The sequence below is a fragment of the Anguilla rostrata genome, chromosome 16, assembly GCF_018555375.3.
Source record: "Anguilla rostrata isolate EN2019 chromosome 16, ASM1855537v3, whole genome shotgun sequence".
NCBI classification, from domain to species: domain Eukaryota; kingdom Metazoa; phylum Chordata; class Actinopteri; order Anguilliformes; family Anguillidae; genus Anguilla; species Anguilla rostrata.
This window is the reverse complement of record NC_057948.1, coordinates 31187288-31204703: the sequence shown is the minus strand read 5'-3', so window position 1 is coordinate 31204703 and position 17416 is coordinate 31187288. Positions and strand designations below refer to the sequence as shown.

General features: G+C 46.6%; 1 protein-coding gene across 1 annotated transcript in view; it reads right to left on the bottom strand.

Annotated features, from left to right (window-relative positions):
- LOC135241711 (ankyrin repeat domain-containing protein SOWAHC) overlaps positions 1-17416 on the bottom strand; it is a 144124-nt gene that overhangs the window by 124312 nt on the left and 2396 nt on the right. The window contains exon 2 of the mRNA XM_064312315.1: positions 16833-16895. Within this exon, the coding sequence (XP_064168385.1) occupies positions 16833-16871 (39 nt within the window). The 5' untranslated portion in view covers positions 16872-16895. The remainder of the gene's footprint in view (positions 1-16832; positions 16896-17416) is intronic.

Genomic DNA, 17416 nt, shown 5'->3' with positions numbered 1-17416 from the left:
ATAGCAGACAAATTGGTATTGTACCTAATTGACGGCTTTTCTCGGTCCATGGAAAAGTGACATTATTCCAGATTCCCAAGCCCGCGGTGCCGCGCTGAGAGGCACGTCGACTCCTTCGGCTGACAAAAACACGGTCCTCAAAAGCAACGGGCAAACAGAAGTGTGTGTTCCACACCTTTCGCAAAGCAAGGGCTTTTTTGAAAGAGACAGTAAACGAGCGACCACAGAAATCCATTACGCAGTACGATTAGCACGAATTATACATCGATGCCAAGAAGGAGGCCCTGGTGTGCGTGACTGGAGCCGCCGCGGTAATCTTCAGCCCGGCTCCCCCTCAGGCCACGTTTCCACAAATTAGACCTGTTTTTCCCAGTGCATCACAAGCGCTACCGCCAGGACCAAATACACAAAACAAACAGATTAACAAACGCGATTAATCCCCTGTCCAAACGAGGCGCTGTCCTCTGCAGTGACTCAACACTGTACACACATACTGTACACACACACACACAGAACACATTTGGGCACCACGAGATAATTGCCCAATTATTTGGAGGATTATAAAAGGAGGAGCATAAAGTAAACAAAACACACCTATAACATCAAGCAAAAGGGCTTTGCTTTACACCGTGTTTTATTTATATAGACACACGATCCATTTTATTTTTAAACTGTAATTACTTTAACGCCTGACCATTTATTGATTCTATGTATGGATGTCAGGCCTACACGACCTTGGTTGTTTCTCATAGCCTTTCGTTTGGTAGTCTAAGTAGAGCTTGTGTGGCAGTCGGCTCTTGGGTGTCTCCGCGGCCTGTGCGAAATGAATAACGAGAAGCTGAACACGGTTCAATCGTTCAGGCGGAGTCCAAACCAAACACTGTTCCACAGTTAACTTAGGCAATGAATCCCGGTGGGTTTCGGCTGCCATCCCCCAGCATGGTTCATTAAAGCCCCCCCCCTCCCCCCCCGCAGCCCCACTTTCCACACCGTATCACTGCGGCAATTACCCTCCACACGTAATTAAAGTTTGAATAAACAAGAGCTCCCCTCTCCCCTTCTAATCTGCTTTTTTTTCTCTTTATTTTAAATCTTTTTTTCCCTCTCTCCTCTCCTCGCTTCGACATTCTTGAGCTGACACAAATCGGAGTGTTAAGTTGTGTATGGAGGGTGGGGGGGGGCTGTAGGGGCTGTGGATTTGGAGGGGGGTGGGAGGTGGGGTGGGGGGGGGGTCGAGATCCTGTCGCAAAAGCACTGGCCCTTCATCCAATTAGAAATCTAAATACTTTTGGTGAGGGGTTACTGCTGGGAATTAGGCCTGCATATCTCTTACAAATAGGAAATGTGGCAGCCCCAGCTCTCCAATGAGGCGTCCTGCTGCAGAAGCAGAGGCTTCTCCCCTTGTCACAGCTGTCCTTTCAGCCCTGTGCACTCACACCGTACAGCTTTCATTACTAAAACAGAGATTTGTGTTCCACGCGCTGTAACGTCGCTAATGCTAAACCTTTCGATTCCCACGGGTGCTAATTATGGCTGAGCACTGGCAACACGGATTCCGCTTCTTAAAAACTTTTACGCAACAACTGTAAAAGCAATTTGAGCATTTTTCAATTAATTAAACACACAGTCGACGAGTAACCTCTTGTCATTTTGCCCTTCAGGACCTTAGCTAATTTGTGCGGAACAGAAACAAGAAAGAGTAGATGGGGAAAAAAGTATTTCATCTTATGAAAATGTCTTTACGAAGAATTAACTGGACTCTAATAATTTATAATGGAAACAGACACTCACTCCGCCATATTAAAACCCTGAAACGCATATAGATAATATAGATAAAGAGTTAAGAACTCATAGCAGATAGTTCTACAATGAAGAACAATCATTCTACATAACCAAAGCAAGATGAAAATCAAACAGCAGCAAATCATTACTACATGTTTAGTTACCACAGTCTGATGTAATAAAAACGGCAAGGGCAGTAACATGAATCTCTTCCATAAACGCTGTTATGATATTCTAGAGTGAAACCACTCTGTAGGCCGAAGGATGATCTTGGCACTAGTTACGCAAACCTTTTTTTTTCTCTCTCTCTTTCAGCTGCCCATAATAAACGAGAATGCTGACAAGGCTGAAAGACAATGACACGTATTTTCATTATTGTTTTCCTTACACACGCCGCCCCTTAAAATGATCTGTGGCGAGACACATTTTGCTTTTATTTGCAAAGAAAACATTTACAAACGCGCTGGCGGCACCACAAACCAAACCCTGATGGCAAACACAAGCCGCTGGCACAAACGTAGGCCAAAATGCACGAGGGGGAAAAAAAAAAAAAAACACCCAGACAGAACAGACAGAAACGGTTTCAAGTCCTTTTTTTGTACAAAAATTAATTCAGGATGGAAAGCAAAAAAAAGTAAAGTTAAATATAATCGTGTATAATAATCGCATTGTTGAACATATCTCGTGAATTACAGCCATGACGCCTGGCGCACGCGGACTCGCTCCGTGTGCACGAGACGCAGCGCGCAGACAAAGAGCGCGGAAGAGGTGGCAGTTGAGATCTGCGCGCCGCCGCCGGTGAGGCCTGCTTATCATGCAGCGAGACAGCGGGCAGGCACCGTGCCCAGCTCTCCGCGTCTGATAAGACAAAGGCTCCCGTCAGAGCCGGGATCACAGGAAGCCCATGAAATCAAACTAATAGCCATTATGTCACCCCTCTCCCACACCCCCCCCCTCCCCCCCCACCGCTCTCTACCTGTTCGGCGCACACTGTCCTTTTCAGGCCGAGCCTGCACCGTTTCACCCCATCAATATTCAAATTTGGGGGGTGGGGTTGGTGAGGGGGTGTCACAAAGCTGACAGACAACCCTTCCAGATATAAAAAAAAAGAATAGAGGGATGAGGAGGAGAAGGGGTGGACAAAAAGATCAGAAACAGAGAGAAGGTGTGATTTTAAATAACTATTTTGAAAGAGTGAAACCTCAGGATCTAAAAATAACATTTTTAACGGGACGTTTTTTGGGGGGGGGAGTTTTTTGTGCCCGAACACATTTGAGAGCTAACTTCCTCGGTGCTGCAGTCCATGTGGGTGAAACGTGTGGTCCCCCCCGTGTCCATTTTTTTGCTCCTGGGCTGAGTCAATAAGGCGATTTCTGACTCCATCTTGGCTCTGATTTCAAAAGCTGTTTAAACAGAGGGCCACAAAGGGGGGGGGGGGGGGGTTGGTGACCCCAAAGCCGTGCACCTCTCTGTGGTTTTCCCCTCGCGGAACTGTTTTCAAAATATTGAGAAGAAGCTTAACGTTCCCGACTGCAGGACCTCACCGTGGCGATGAAAGATGAGGAAGCCGGAGTCAAGCCACCCAGCGTTAAGCTGCGAAAAGCAAACGTTTGGGGAGGGAGTAATTACATGCAACACTGCATGTGCAGCGATTAGCCAGAGATGGCCCTCTAAAACTGTACTGAGCAACAAAAAAAAACTTTAAAAATTAAATTAAATTTTAAAATAAAAATTAATGAAATAAATAAATAACTGAATCATTCTGCCCAGCCTGTAACAGTGCTCACTGCTGAAGCTCTTCGAGTGCCTTCCCTCCTACTGCTTTATACATTTCATTACCTGCTTTAATGGCAGGGGCCTGTGTTCAGCTTAGGACTTTGGTGACATAAAGCGACACACAGCTACCACTTAAAAAATAAAATAAAATAAATTAATTTTTAAAAAGGGGCCCCCTCCCTTGTCATATGACGCTTCAATAAATTTGTGTTGACCCTCTCCGGTGGAACAGCGGAAGTAAACCGGTCTTTGATGTTTCTGTTCTATTTACATTCATTTGGCGTGCGCGGCACTTTGGGCTGCAGACGTTTGAATGCAGGGAGGTGAGCAGCCGCAGACGTTTGAATGCAGGGAGGTGAGCCGCCTCAGTCGCCATTTTCACCGTAAACACAGGGAGCCGGATAATAATCACAGGGAGAAGGGCAGCGGTAGATTAAGAAACAAATAATTTGCATTAGCGCGCGGATTTCAACATTGTGAGTGAGGTCGCCTTGCCAAGGAAACAGACAGGCACATCTTTAGAAAGGAAATACCTGTAGGGCTTTTCTTTTTTAAAGACAAAACAAAGGCCAGGTATACTGCCTGATATCCCCCAAATCCTCAGCACTACCTGTACTGGGTGAGAAGTGTTAAGGGGGGCGGGGGGGGGGGGGGGCGGATGGAATGCTTCAATTTTTACTGTGCGCATTTCTTGTTTAATTGCATGGCAGATGGTGTTAAACGTTTAGATACACAGAAATCTTCCTATGGCCTTCCTAAGAAGTTAAAAAATACATTATCATTACTGAAGAACCGTACCGTGCAACCACGTCAAGCAGTAATACTGGTGGCAGTAAATATCATTCAGATACTGAAAAATACCAATTGCATTAGCAAACTTATGAGAGAAATGATCCAATTACATGAGCAATCATGGAAATCCAAGTCAAAAGAGCACCATGGGACAGTTCTCCTCAAACTGTTTACTTGGTAGGCAGTATTAATACATTTCAAATTTCTGAGAAGAGGAAGGATAAACTAGAACTGCTCTATGGTAAGGGATTGATAGCTAGATGAGTTTTCATTTTTAATTTTATTTTCAGGTCAGTTATATTAAGAATTATAAAATAATACATAAACCCTCTTTTAAATCATTAAAACAGTGTCCATGATGAAATCATATTCATAATATGCTCCTTTGTCACATTTTAAAGTCACACATTTTTTTGTGGTATTTTTTTATTTATTTGTCACTCCAGTAAGAATAGTACAGTGACATTCAAATATTTCATTACAATTTTTTCCAGAGTGCATGAAAAAGAAGGCCTTGTTGGCATCATTATTTCAGCAGATTAGAGGCTACACTCACAACAAAGGAACTGTATCTGTTTAAAAGCAACAAAGACATTCGCGGAAATTCAATATCTTGAAACTCGGAATGGAGAAAATGCAACTATGCAACCGAGCATGAATGGAATGCAGGACGGCAAGCGAGAGAGAAATCTAAATTTGAAACGAGAGGGATTTTTATTCCAGTCTCGGTGTTTATGAAACATCACTCCCGCGACTACAAAGGTAAGCAGACACGCCATCAAAGGCTAATCTGTAAAAACAATAACAACGCAGCCTCAGAATCCGTCACAGAACACATTTCCCGCCCAACAAAGCTGCTAATTAGAGAGTTTCGCCACCAGTCCGCAAGCCTAAAACCAATTCTCGCGTCCGTTGGATGAATGAATTGGAAACTGAAATTAAAGTCTAAGTTTGAGTATGTGGTAAGGTGGGCGTGGTTTTTGCGTTGGCTGCAGAGAGAGAGTGGGCGGGGCGGCTCTCGGAACTCTGCGCCACGGCTGTTGGGGTTTATTAATCAGCACGGATAGTTAATTGTTTGATTGATTGACAATGTGCTGATTACCTCGACAGTGAGCCTGGACGTTTAAAAGCGGCTCGACAGAGAGAGAAGCGGGAGAACTGGAGGAGGAAGAAGAGCTGACGGGCAAGTCAGCCGTGAATTGTAACATACCTTGTGTATTGTGTATTGTGTTTTGCGTATTGCGAACAGAAAGCCGCGTGGCGGCCGGAAAATAAAAAGACGCAGTCGCGTCCTGAAAAAGAACTTGTCTCTCTCTCATCTCTCAAACGAGCGGTAGCACTCAGTTTGCTACAGTGGTGGCCCGTACGGGGAGACGGCAGGAAGAGAGAGAGAGAGAAGGTCAGAGATGGACCCAAACCGGAGCGAGACGGCGCAGCCTCTCGTAGCGCTGGCAAGGATGCTGGAGGGGATGGCCCAGATGCAGGAGCGGCAGGCGGCCGTACACGCAGAGCAGATGGAGGCTCTGCGTGCACAAGCCTCCCTCCAGACCCAGGCGCTGCGACAGCTGGCTGCCGCCGGGGAAACCAGCTCCGGGACCCGCCGTCCCGATCCCCTCTCCGGATCCACATACCAAAAATGACCGCCGAAGATGACATCCAGGCCTTCGTGGAAAGTTTTGAGGTGGCAGCGGAGGCGTGTCAGTGGCCCCACGAGGAGTGGGTTGTACACCTCCTGCCCCTTTTAACCGGGGAAGCCCAGCAGGCGGCGCATGGACTGCCGCCCGGAGCCCGGGCGGATTACAAGATTGTGAAGAGGGCGATCCTGGACCGACTGGGCTGCAGCACGGAGGATTACCGGCGCCGGTTCCGGACGGCGAAACTGGTGGCGGAGGACCGTCCCTTCGCATACGCCCAAAGGCTAACCACATGGCCCGGCGTTGGCTGCAACCAGAGACCCGGTCCGCCGGGGGCGTGGTGGAGCAGGTTATACTGGAACAGTTCCTGGAAGGGTTGCCGGAGGGAACGGCCAATTGGGTGCGCTGCCATCGCCCGACCAACCTAGAGGGGGCGGTTACCCTGGCGGAAGACCACCTAGTGCTATACCCCAGCGCCCAGCAGCAAGCACGGCCGGAACCGGCGCCTAGGAGGAGACCCCCTCCTCGTGCTGGCCCCTTCCCTGTCCCCCGGGCTCTGCCCCCTCCCTTGCCTCAAACTAATCCCCCCTTTTTTCCGATTCCCTCTCCAGGTCCAGGCTCAGTGGCGGGGGGCTCCGGCTCGCAGAGGGCGCCTCAGACGCTCGGACCGGGCTGTTGGCGGTGCGGACAGCTGGGTCACCTGCGCCGCGATTGTCCACTTATGGAAGTGGGGCAGGTGGTCCGGGTGGTCGGGCCGCCCACTTCCGCTCCCGATCAGGAGGGAGCGTACTGCATCCCGGTAAGGGTGCAAGGGAGTGAACACCGGGCGCTGTTGGATTCAGGGGCTATGCAGTCCCTGATCCAGCAAAACCTGGTTCGAACCGAGGCATTGGTAAAGGCACCCTGGGTTTCCATTCGGTGTGTGCATGGAGATGTGCACAAGTATCCGGTAGTACCCGTGGAAATTTGTTACCAGGGAAAAACGCATATGGTGAAGGCTGCGGTTAGCTCCCGGCTGGCGCATCCCCTAATCTTGGGTACTGATTGGGCGGGGTTTAGGGAGATCTCTAGAAACATACTGGGGTTGCGATCACGACCGATAGGGAAGTGTGACGTGTGTGCTGTTGACGGTGGTGACGCAGGGCCGTCCGACACGGCCGGGGCGGGGAGGGACCCAGGCGAGCCTCCGGTTGAGACTCCCCGGGGTCCTGTATTCCAACCCGCGGAGGATTTCCCACTCGAGCAGTCTCGGGACGACACCTTACGCTTTGCCTATGACCAAGTGATGCGGATTGATGGTCAGCAGGTGCGCCCCGATGCAGTACTCTCTCACCCTTATTTTTCTATTATTAGGGACAGGTTGTATCGAGTGTGTCGTGACGCTCAGACCGGTGAAGAAACGACCCAGTTGTTGGTACCCAGAAACCGCCGGGAAATGGTTTTCCAGGCGGCTCATTACAACCCCATGGCGGGGCACTTAGGGTATGATAAGTCACTACACCGAATAATGGCTCGGTTTTACTGGCCGGGCATTTGGGCGGACGTACGTCGGTGGTGTGCGTCCTGTCCCGAATGTCAATTAGTGAACCCCCCGGCCACCCCAAAAGCGCCGTTGCGCCCACTACCCTTAATAGAGGTTCCCTTTGATCGAATTGCTATGGACCTCATCGGGCCATTTGAACGGAGCACCCAGGGATACCGTTTCGTGTTGGTCTTGGTGGATTATGCGACCCGGTATCCCGAAGCAGTGCCGTTGCGCAATATTTCAGCTAAGAGTGTTGCGCAAGCTCTGTTTCAAATTATCTCCCGGGTCGGAATCCCGAAAGAGATTCTGACTGATCAGGGCACTTCGTTTATGTCACGTACACTAAATGAGCTATACGGATTACTGGGCGTCGCTCTATTAGAACCAGTGTATACCATCCCCAAACAGATGGGCTTGTGGAGCGGTTTAATAGAACTCTGAAGTCCATGATTCGAAAGTTCATTCACGACGATAGCCGAAATTGGGATAAGTGGTTAGTCCCTCTGTTATTTGCAGTGCGGGAGGTTCCCCAGGCCTCCACGGGATTTTCTCCCTTTGAACTGTTATTCGGTAGAAAACCTCGGGGAATATTGGACCTAGTTAAAGAAAGCTGGGAGGACGGTCCAAGCCCCAGCAAAAATGAGTTGCAATACGTTATGGACCTGCGAGCAAAACTCCATACACTGGGTCGGTTGTCACGGGAGAATTTGCTCGAGGCTCAGGAACGTCAGCAGAGGCACTACAATAGAGGGACGAAACTACGTCAATTCTCGCCGGGAGATAAAGTCCTGGTATTACTTCCAACCTCCAGTACAAAATTACTCGCCAAGTGGCAAGGGCCCTTCGTGGTCACACGACGAGTTGGGGAGGTTGACTATGAGGTGGAGCGTGCTGATAGAGAGGGAGCGAAACAGATTATCACCTCAATTTATTAAAAGCCTGGAAAGAGGTGGTGGCTGTTTCTCTGGTAACGGTGGATCAGGAGAGGGACGAGCTGGGGCCGGAGGTAGTAAATTCAATCAATCAGACCCCACCCCTTTCAGATAGCCACCTCTCGCCAAGTCAGAGAGCAGACCTTGCCATGTTGCAAAAACGGTTTGCGGATGTGTTTTCTCCCCTACCAGGACGCACGAACCTCATACACCACCATATCGACACCCCCCGGAGTAACGGTACGTTCCCGCCCCTATAGACTGCCGGAGCACAAAAAGAAATTGGTGCAGGCAGAAATAAAGGCCATGCTGGAGTTGGGTGTAATAGAGGAGTCCCACAGTGCCTGGAATAGCCCCATCGTGCTGGTAAGTAAGCCGGATGGCTCTATTCGGTTCTGTGTGGATTATAGGAAAGTGAATGCTGTGTCACATTTTGATGCCTATCCTATGCCTAGGGTCGACGAACTCCTGGATCGGCTGGGCACGGCTCGTTTTTTTCTCGACACTGGATCTGACTAAGGGCTATTGGCAGATTCCCTTGTCTGCAAAGTCCAAAGAGAAATCGGCTTTCTCCGCTCCGGACGGTTTGTACCAATTCCGAACACTTCCGTTTGGGTTATTCGGGGCCCCAGCCACCTTCCAGCGCCTGATGGATCGGCTGCTGCGTCCGCATGCTGCGTATGCTGCTGCCTATCTGGATGATGTTATCATCCACAGTAGCAGCTGGGCACAGCATATGCGGCATGTGGGGGCGGTGCTCGAGTCCTTGAGGCAGGCGGGGCTCACGGCTAACCCAAAGAAGTGTGCGATTGGCCGAGCGGAGGTACGGTATTTGGGGTACCACTTGGGAAGTGGACAGGTGCGACCTCTGGTGGATAAAACCGGCGGATTGCGACCTGTCCACGACCCAAGACGAAAAAAGAGGTAAGGAGGTTCTTGGGGTTGGCCGGCTACTATAGACGGTTTATTCCGGCGTTTTCACAGCTGACCAGCCCCTTGACTGATTTAACTCGCAAAGGTGCCTCAGATCCGGTCCAGTGGACGGAGCCGTGCCAGCGAGCGTTTGAGAGGGTAAAGGAAGCCCTCTGCGGGGAGCCGCTCTTGTTCACCCCTAATTTCTCTCTTCCCTTTATCCTGCAGACCGACGCATCGGACAGAGGGCTGGGGGCTGTTTTGACCCAGCAGGTGGAGGGAGTCGACCGCCCGGTGCTGTACCTCAGCCGCAAACTATCCCAGCGGGAGGCGAGGTACAGCACGGTAGAAAAGGAGTGCCTCGCCATCCGGTGGGCGGTCGGGTCCCTGCGCTACTACCTGCTGGGTCGCCCATTCACCCTCTGTTCGGACCACGCTCCCCTCCAATGGCTCCACCGCATGAAGGATACCAACCCGCGAATCACCCGGTGGTATCTGGCTCTACAACCCTTTAATTTTAAGGTGGTTCATAGGCCGGGGGCGCAGATGGTGGTGGCGGACTTCCTCTCTCGCCCCGAAGGGGGTGGGGGGGGGGTCGGTCATCGGCCGGATGGCTCCCCGGCCTAAGTCGGGCGGTGGGGGTATGTGGTAAGGTGGGCGTGGTTTTTGCGTTGGCTGCAGAGAGAGAGTGGGCGGGGCGGCTCTCGGAACTCTGCGCCACGGCTGTTGGGGTTTATTAATCAGCACGGATAGTTAATTGTTTGATTGATTGACAATGTGCTGATTACCTCGACAGTGAGCCTGGACGTTTAAAAGCGGCTCGACAGAGAGAGAAGCGGGAGAACTGGAGGAGGAAGAAGAGCTGACGGGCAGTCAGCCGTGAATTGTAACATACCTTGTGTATTGTGTATTGTGTTTTGCGTATTGCGAACAGAAAGCCGCGTGGCGGCCGGAAAATAAAAAGACGCAGTCGCGTCCTGAAAAAGAACTTGTCTCTCTCTCATCTCTCAAACGAGCGGTAGCACTCAGTTTGCTACAGAGTACAACAGACAAAAAACTCTAGTAGCAAGGACTGGACAAAGCCTTAGTATAGGGACAACGGTTACATGCTTGCGCTGAACACTCCCGTGGAACCGTTTCATTTTGAAAATTAAGGATGTCGGAAGCGGGGGAAAGTTACAGGTTCGGCGTTTAGCAATTGGAGAGGAGCCCATTGCCGACGTTGCATTTACGACATCTTCGGCGAAATCGCAGCTTAGCTGGAGACAGTGTTCGATTTTATTTATAGCCACGTGCATTACGAGCCTGTTTAAACAATCGCTCGTAATTATGCGCCGCTTTCAACAACTGTTTACTCCCGAGATTGATGTCTTTCAACATCTGTCCTTTACAGTGAACACAAACAGACTGCTGTTGTTTTTGTGCTCGTGCACTGTCTGTATTTTCTTTTGACTATGAAGGGAATGCCAAGGCTAGAACTTTTACCTGGTACTTTTAACCTTATATTGTTAAAAAATAAAAAATACTCACCATTTGAAAGCAGACAATCCCAATGCTTTTATTGTCATGAGAGGTAGAATAGTCTACTACCAATAAGGGAAAGGGAAAGGTGTATGCCTGCCACTGGCCATAACACTACCTCCACCATGTGTCACTGATGATGGGTGGTGGTGAGGGGGGGTGGCACTTTGGATTATGAGCAGTGTTCCTTTCTTTGTCCACATATTCCTCTTTTCCGTGCTTTGATGGACTGAAATGTCCCAGCACTTGAGGATGCAGGAGTGGTCACAGCTCCATGTGAATTCCTGGTGTCTGCGTGCATATACCCTTTAATGACACGATGAGACTGTTGGAAGTTGGTGGTCCAGCAAGGTACCGTATTTAGTGAGGTGAGGTTTGGGAAGACTTCAAACGTACAAGTCCCCGGGGCCTTGTGGGTTTTTAATAACCACCATGTCCATGATTAAAGTATCCAAGATGAACACATCCATACAGCCACCACATAGTCTTCTAACAGCACAGAGCATCAACCCGACTCCATCCTTTTTGCCGTTTAATTATCACTGACTGATAACATACAATGTGCAAGAGTGTATAGGGCAAAAATAAATCAGTTGTAGCAATCATTGCAGCAATGTTGCAAGTTATTATTTTTTATTTTTGCTTTACTGTATCCCTGTAACTGCAACTGAAGAACAGCAGTGCTACGCTCATTCTTATGCTTGGCTAGAGAATGAATCAATATTTGTCTCTTGAGGAATTTACAAGAGTCGCAGTGCTTTAATGCAAAGCTCTGCTATTCTAACACAAAATCCAATGTCTTTGGAATAACATGTGAGAAACACACAGAAAGGAAAAAGGCACCCCCGCCCCCCCCTTTTTTTAACGTAAAACGTCAAAGTGAAATCTCACTCATACCTTCAAATTGTGTTTTGAGAGCTAAAATTGCCCAGCCACTCTCTGTCAGAGGACAGAGCATCTTCAGCTAATCTTTTACAAGCAGCGGCTTATACCGAGTACTGAACTTGCAATATAGCTGTGGAGCAGCATTACCGGACATTTACAGGAGCACGCACAGACACAAGCGTCTTGTTCAAAGACTGAGTTTAAATGTCTCACCTGAGAAAATGAGCTCACAACTCCTACGGTCACAAGCGCAGTGTCAAAAACCACCCCAAACAAACTCTGCCATCAAGACATCAACACCCAACTCTGAGCAGGAAATTGATCAGACGCGTTGCATTTTGTGCGTGTGTACGTGTGCGTGCACATGGGGTGCGTGGGCCTATGTGTATGCGTGCACAATGACGGATTTCGTCCAGGACCATGACGTCCTCCTCCATGACGTCTGACCGAAACTCTGCGGCACTCTGCCATTCTAGAATTGCAAAACAGAGTGGCTCTGTCACTTGACTGAGTAGGGGTCTCCTGCAGTGTCAATGGCCATCATACCCACTTACCCTGGGGGGGGGGGGGGGGGGGTGGAGGGTTAGGGTTGGGGCGGGGGCTCCTCAAACCAGCCCCCCACGTGCTCTCCAACAGCTGTTCTCATCAAGCAAACCCGTGCACCTTCTGAACGAAAACAACAAACCTCGAGTCCGCTGTGAGGAAGGAACCTAGAGGTCTGCAGCGCCTGAACAGCTGGATGAACTGAGCAGCCACAGCACATGCAGAGGGTCTAAAACAAAATCCTCCACACAACTTAAACAGCCTCATCACACATTGTATCCTTCAGTCGCTTGACATTCTTTTGAGTACCCTTTTAAACCCTTTTTTTCCTCTGTTGAGATAAGCACTCGATGTTCACCTGCATTGCTTATACCTACGTGCACACCGCAAATAAAACGTAGATCCCGTATCGGTTTCGGTGCTGCAAACCCATTCCCTCCCAAAACTAACCTCAAAAAGTGTTTAGCGTAAAAAAAAAAGTAAACAAAAAGGCGTCTGAAAATAAAGGCCGTACTGGAGAACGCGCCCGCGGCGGCGGCACATATTACAGGAGGAGCGATGGGAGGGACTCCTCTCATCTGCAGAGCCCGTCCGTAGCCTCCGCGCTAAAGAAGCGGCGCTAAGTCGGCTAATGATCCGCCCGTAATCTGCATCGTTTCGCAGGGCAGCGGCGAGTGACGCGGTCGCTCCCGCGCCGCGCCGCGCCGAGAGGCAATCCTTTAGCGGGGCCCCCTCCAAGAGCTCATTTTCACATTACTCAGGCTTCATTAGCCCGAATCAATATTCGTTTAGTCGCTGGGGTTATTGACTTATTTTAAAATAAAAGTATACCCTTCAGCTACTGTGCTCATTACAGGTAATTTGTCTTGTCACGGAGCAGAGAATATTATCCCGGTCTTTCAAACGCTGACAGTCCGTGTGAAATACCTCCCCCCACGGTTACAACTGTAAATAATTTTTCAGATAAAACATTGAAAAATCAATGGCTGCTTCCTGCAATCTGTCACAAACAAATCAATCATAATCTGCAGAGCCAGCGGAGAGGAGCGGGGAGGGGGGGGGCTTGGGGGGGGGAAGACAGGAGCGAGCGCAATCTTTTGTCTGAAATTTCTCATTTCAAAATCACTTCACATAATAGTGTCATCAGTTAAATACTTAGCGGTTGTGGGGGCCTGCCATTCAGGGGTGCACAACAGGAGGAGGCACATGGGGGCGTGGGGGGGGGGGGGGGGTAGTGGCATCACAGCCGTATAAACAAACACTTAATTTAAATGACTGCCGCCTCTTCAACTACACTTGATTAGTAGCATGGTCTCCAACTGAAACCAGTACGGCCGGCCCAATATTTCACACCTTCTCCCAGCTGATTAATGGGGCTACTTCTATAAGATGGGCTATGAGACACACACTATTATCCTTATTATTGTCATGAAGATCGAGGACACATACCTGGTTAAAGACTATAAGCTCAATTCCTTGCTAATCTGAAAGCAGACAATTTCAGGATAAAATCTCCTGGATAAAAATGGCCAGGTGCGGTACGGTTTAAATCTTCATGCTGAATATATCGTAGTTATTTAGATGAAACCCATGAGTGTTCGCACATTAAGTACATTTGGTTAAATGAGGAAAAATTAATTTACTTATTTATATACCTGATATAGATAAGCCACCAAAAAAAATCAAAAAATTGAAGATATGCCTGGAAAAACATAAAAACACCCAAAACACATTTGGCAGTTTCCATAAAATCGAACAATATAGCCACTTGTGCTTTCAGTCAATATTCATTCAGTTTTCTAACCTCTACTACACTAGCTACACAGCTAACGCAAAATGTTCTCACAATGTAACTAGAATGGTTTGCATAACATTGCCACTACACTGCAGCGACATTGTGAGATGTTTTGTGTCGTTACCTTTATGCAAGGTATATCGAAATTCAGTTATCATCAACCACACTTTAAGGAAACAGGCCCTAAATTACAAATTAAACAAAATATTTTCCCAAAACTGCACTGAACACAATTATGGCCACCTGTGTTGCCTTTCCTCAGCATGACAGTGTAATCAATCACAATTGGTTAAGTACCCTCGAAGAAAGCTAAATAATATGGCGAAACCAATTTGTAAGTAATCCTAGTAATGCTGCATTTCTCGTACACAGAATGATTACAAGGTCAGAGCATAACAAATGTCAGGGCATTAGGATTTTAAGCTCAGACTCAAATGAATTTAAATGAATTTAAGCACATAATGGTTAAAACTGTTGCGTACTGTCGCATAATCCTACTGTATCTGTGTTTTTACATTTGATTAATGAAAGGATAAATTAATAGATTACAAGGGGAAAAAACTTTACAGATTATTACATACAAACTGTAGATGTTTTTAGCTGACCCTCATATCAATTATAGGTTGTTAGTGAAACAGCAACTCACAAAATACTGTGAAGCTCTTTTCTTTTGTGACCCTTTTGTTTAATGTGATGCAAGTTGCTCAGTAAACACTTCATTTATGAGAAGTCAGAAACACCAGTAATAAGAAGGGTCTGCATAAGTAGCAGTGTGTTGTGTGTAGTATACCATAACTTACATTCTGAGGTTGGCATCTTTAGCTTAGCTTGCTTTGGAATGAATACAGTGTTTCTTCACTACTACTGTACATCGCATTCAGTGACTAGAGCAAAGGCTAGTCATTGCTTTTCCTTCCTATCGCTGCATACTAGCAAAATCTCTTAAGAGGTGATGGATTTTCACCGCATATAAACTGCCTATTTTTTAGTATTACTGACAAACGCTTTATTCACAAAAACTCCAAAAACTTTGAGGATGACTGTGTTGAAGATGTGTTAAACCGCATACCAATACAGCACTGTGTTTGGTTGCCACTTATGACTACAAACTAGATAACTTTAAAAATAATAATACAGTTTTCTGTACCCTGAACTTGTGTTTTTCTTCTCTTCTTCTTCTTCATCTTCTGCTTCTCCTTCTTAATGTTCCCGCACCAAAATGCTCCAGCCTCACAATTATTCATTCTTCCCATTGGACATCACACCGACAGCCAACTACATCAGCCAATAACAACACCTCTTCATGGGAGCCAATTGCAGGGTACAAAGGTGACAAATTATCTTCCACCAAGATGTGCAAATGATTCTACATGTGTAAGTGCAACATGTTGTGTTACTGGGATAGCGAGCCTGGAATAGCCAATAGCTGTGTCTATTAGCTATTCCTATTACCTTTGTATTTGCTAGAAAGCCACATCTGCCTGGTTTCATTCATACGTACAGCTGGCTGGCAATCAAGGTGCACAACATTTAAAATGTAAACAGTTGTCCAGCAAGCTCGCTAGCTTCAGATAATTCACATAAAACAATTGAAGTATGTCTAACTTGCTAATGACATATACCATCATCAACCTAACTACTGGTTCACATGTTACCTAGCTACATTTCGGGTGCTTTCAGTGAAAACACCACATTCATAGGTAATAGAGAGTGAACATAAGATTATACTGGTAACATTACTTTTAAAACAGTTGTTATGCAGACATATTGATGAATGTGTCACTGAATAATGTATCACCATTATTTCTATATTGATCATTTGGCTAGCGCTACGATTTTCAGAATAGGGTTTTATACATTTATTATATATTTAACATATCATCTGCATATGTGAGTAACTTGGCCTTCTTATGATCACATGACATTCTTTGCCGGGATTCTAAATACTTCAGCTACAATTCTGTCAACTGACATCATGGATCCTGTGAATTAAGAAACTACCTGAGATAAGGATCCCCCCCCCCAATTCAACTAGCAAAGAAAAGAAAACCATATGCAACGCTTTATTGCCAAGTAACAAAACTGGCCTACATTGTGGCTGAAAACAATACTCCAATCCCGATTCTTAATTAAATTGTGCTCACAATGTAATTGCCACCATCACCTTTGTCGGAAGAAAAAAAAAACGACAAGAAAATAATTAGTGCTGTCAAAAGACAACAGTGGGATCTGGCGGGGTCGGCGGATAGGTTCCCTTGTTAAACCGATCGGGATTACAGGTTCAAGACTCTGTTTCTTTGGATATGGGGGAGACTTACTGAGATATACCTCTTAGTAGGCACAGCACCGGATGCAAAATAAAACCTTATCGTGAATGAGCTCTGCAATCACATTTTCAAGATCAACTTTCACGACTCATTTCCGACATTATTTCAATGATATTTAATGAATCGTCCTGAGTTCAAATCACATGATCATTACTGTTTTTAGACAGTTTTACTGCACCACGGTTTACATTTACATACTTTGTTTTGTTGGTATATACTACATTTTGCACATCAGAATGCATTTAAAGCTGCACAATAAGAATAAATAAACAAACAAATAAATAAATGTGCATATGTCTTTGTACCCATGTTTGCCGTTAGAGGACAACTGTGAAGGGTATTTATTGAATTCCCATATACGCTTTGTGTAACACCTTATTCTGACTGGAGGATAAATTTTTGCCTTACCTGAATTTCCATTACATAAAAGTCCTTACAAATGGACATATGCACAGCTGTCAATCTGAATGTCTGATGAAGAAAGAGACATAAAAAATTATGAAATTATAATACAACATTTATTGTATATTGGAGAGATGATTCAAATGCTATGACACACAATGATAATGCATTTTCATTAGTTAGAAGAAAAAAAAGAAAAGAAAATAGTCTTAAGGTAGGCTAAATAATAATAACAGCAGCAACAGCAATACCAGACACACCATCATTATTATTACAGGTTCAAAGCGTCGTTTTCAGAACGGGAATTTAAGCACAAGCTACTGAATATTAACATCACAAGTTAAGACTTTACACTGTGAGTGTAGATTCCGAAATTGTGACACGATGCAAAATTTAAATGCAACGCGAAATGCCTCCAAGTGCACGTAAATTAATATAACCTGTACATTCTAGAAATGCATCTCACTGGTGATCAAAATCATTTTTTAAATTTCAGCCAGATGCCAAGTGGAAAAACTCCTGAGCTAACACAGCACATCAAAGTAAGTCAGGCGTGAACTAATCGGTTTAAGACACAGAAATCCGAACGA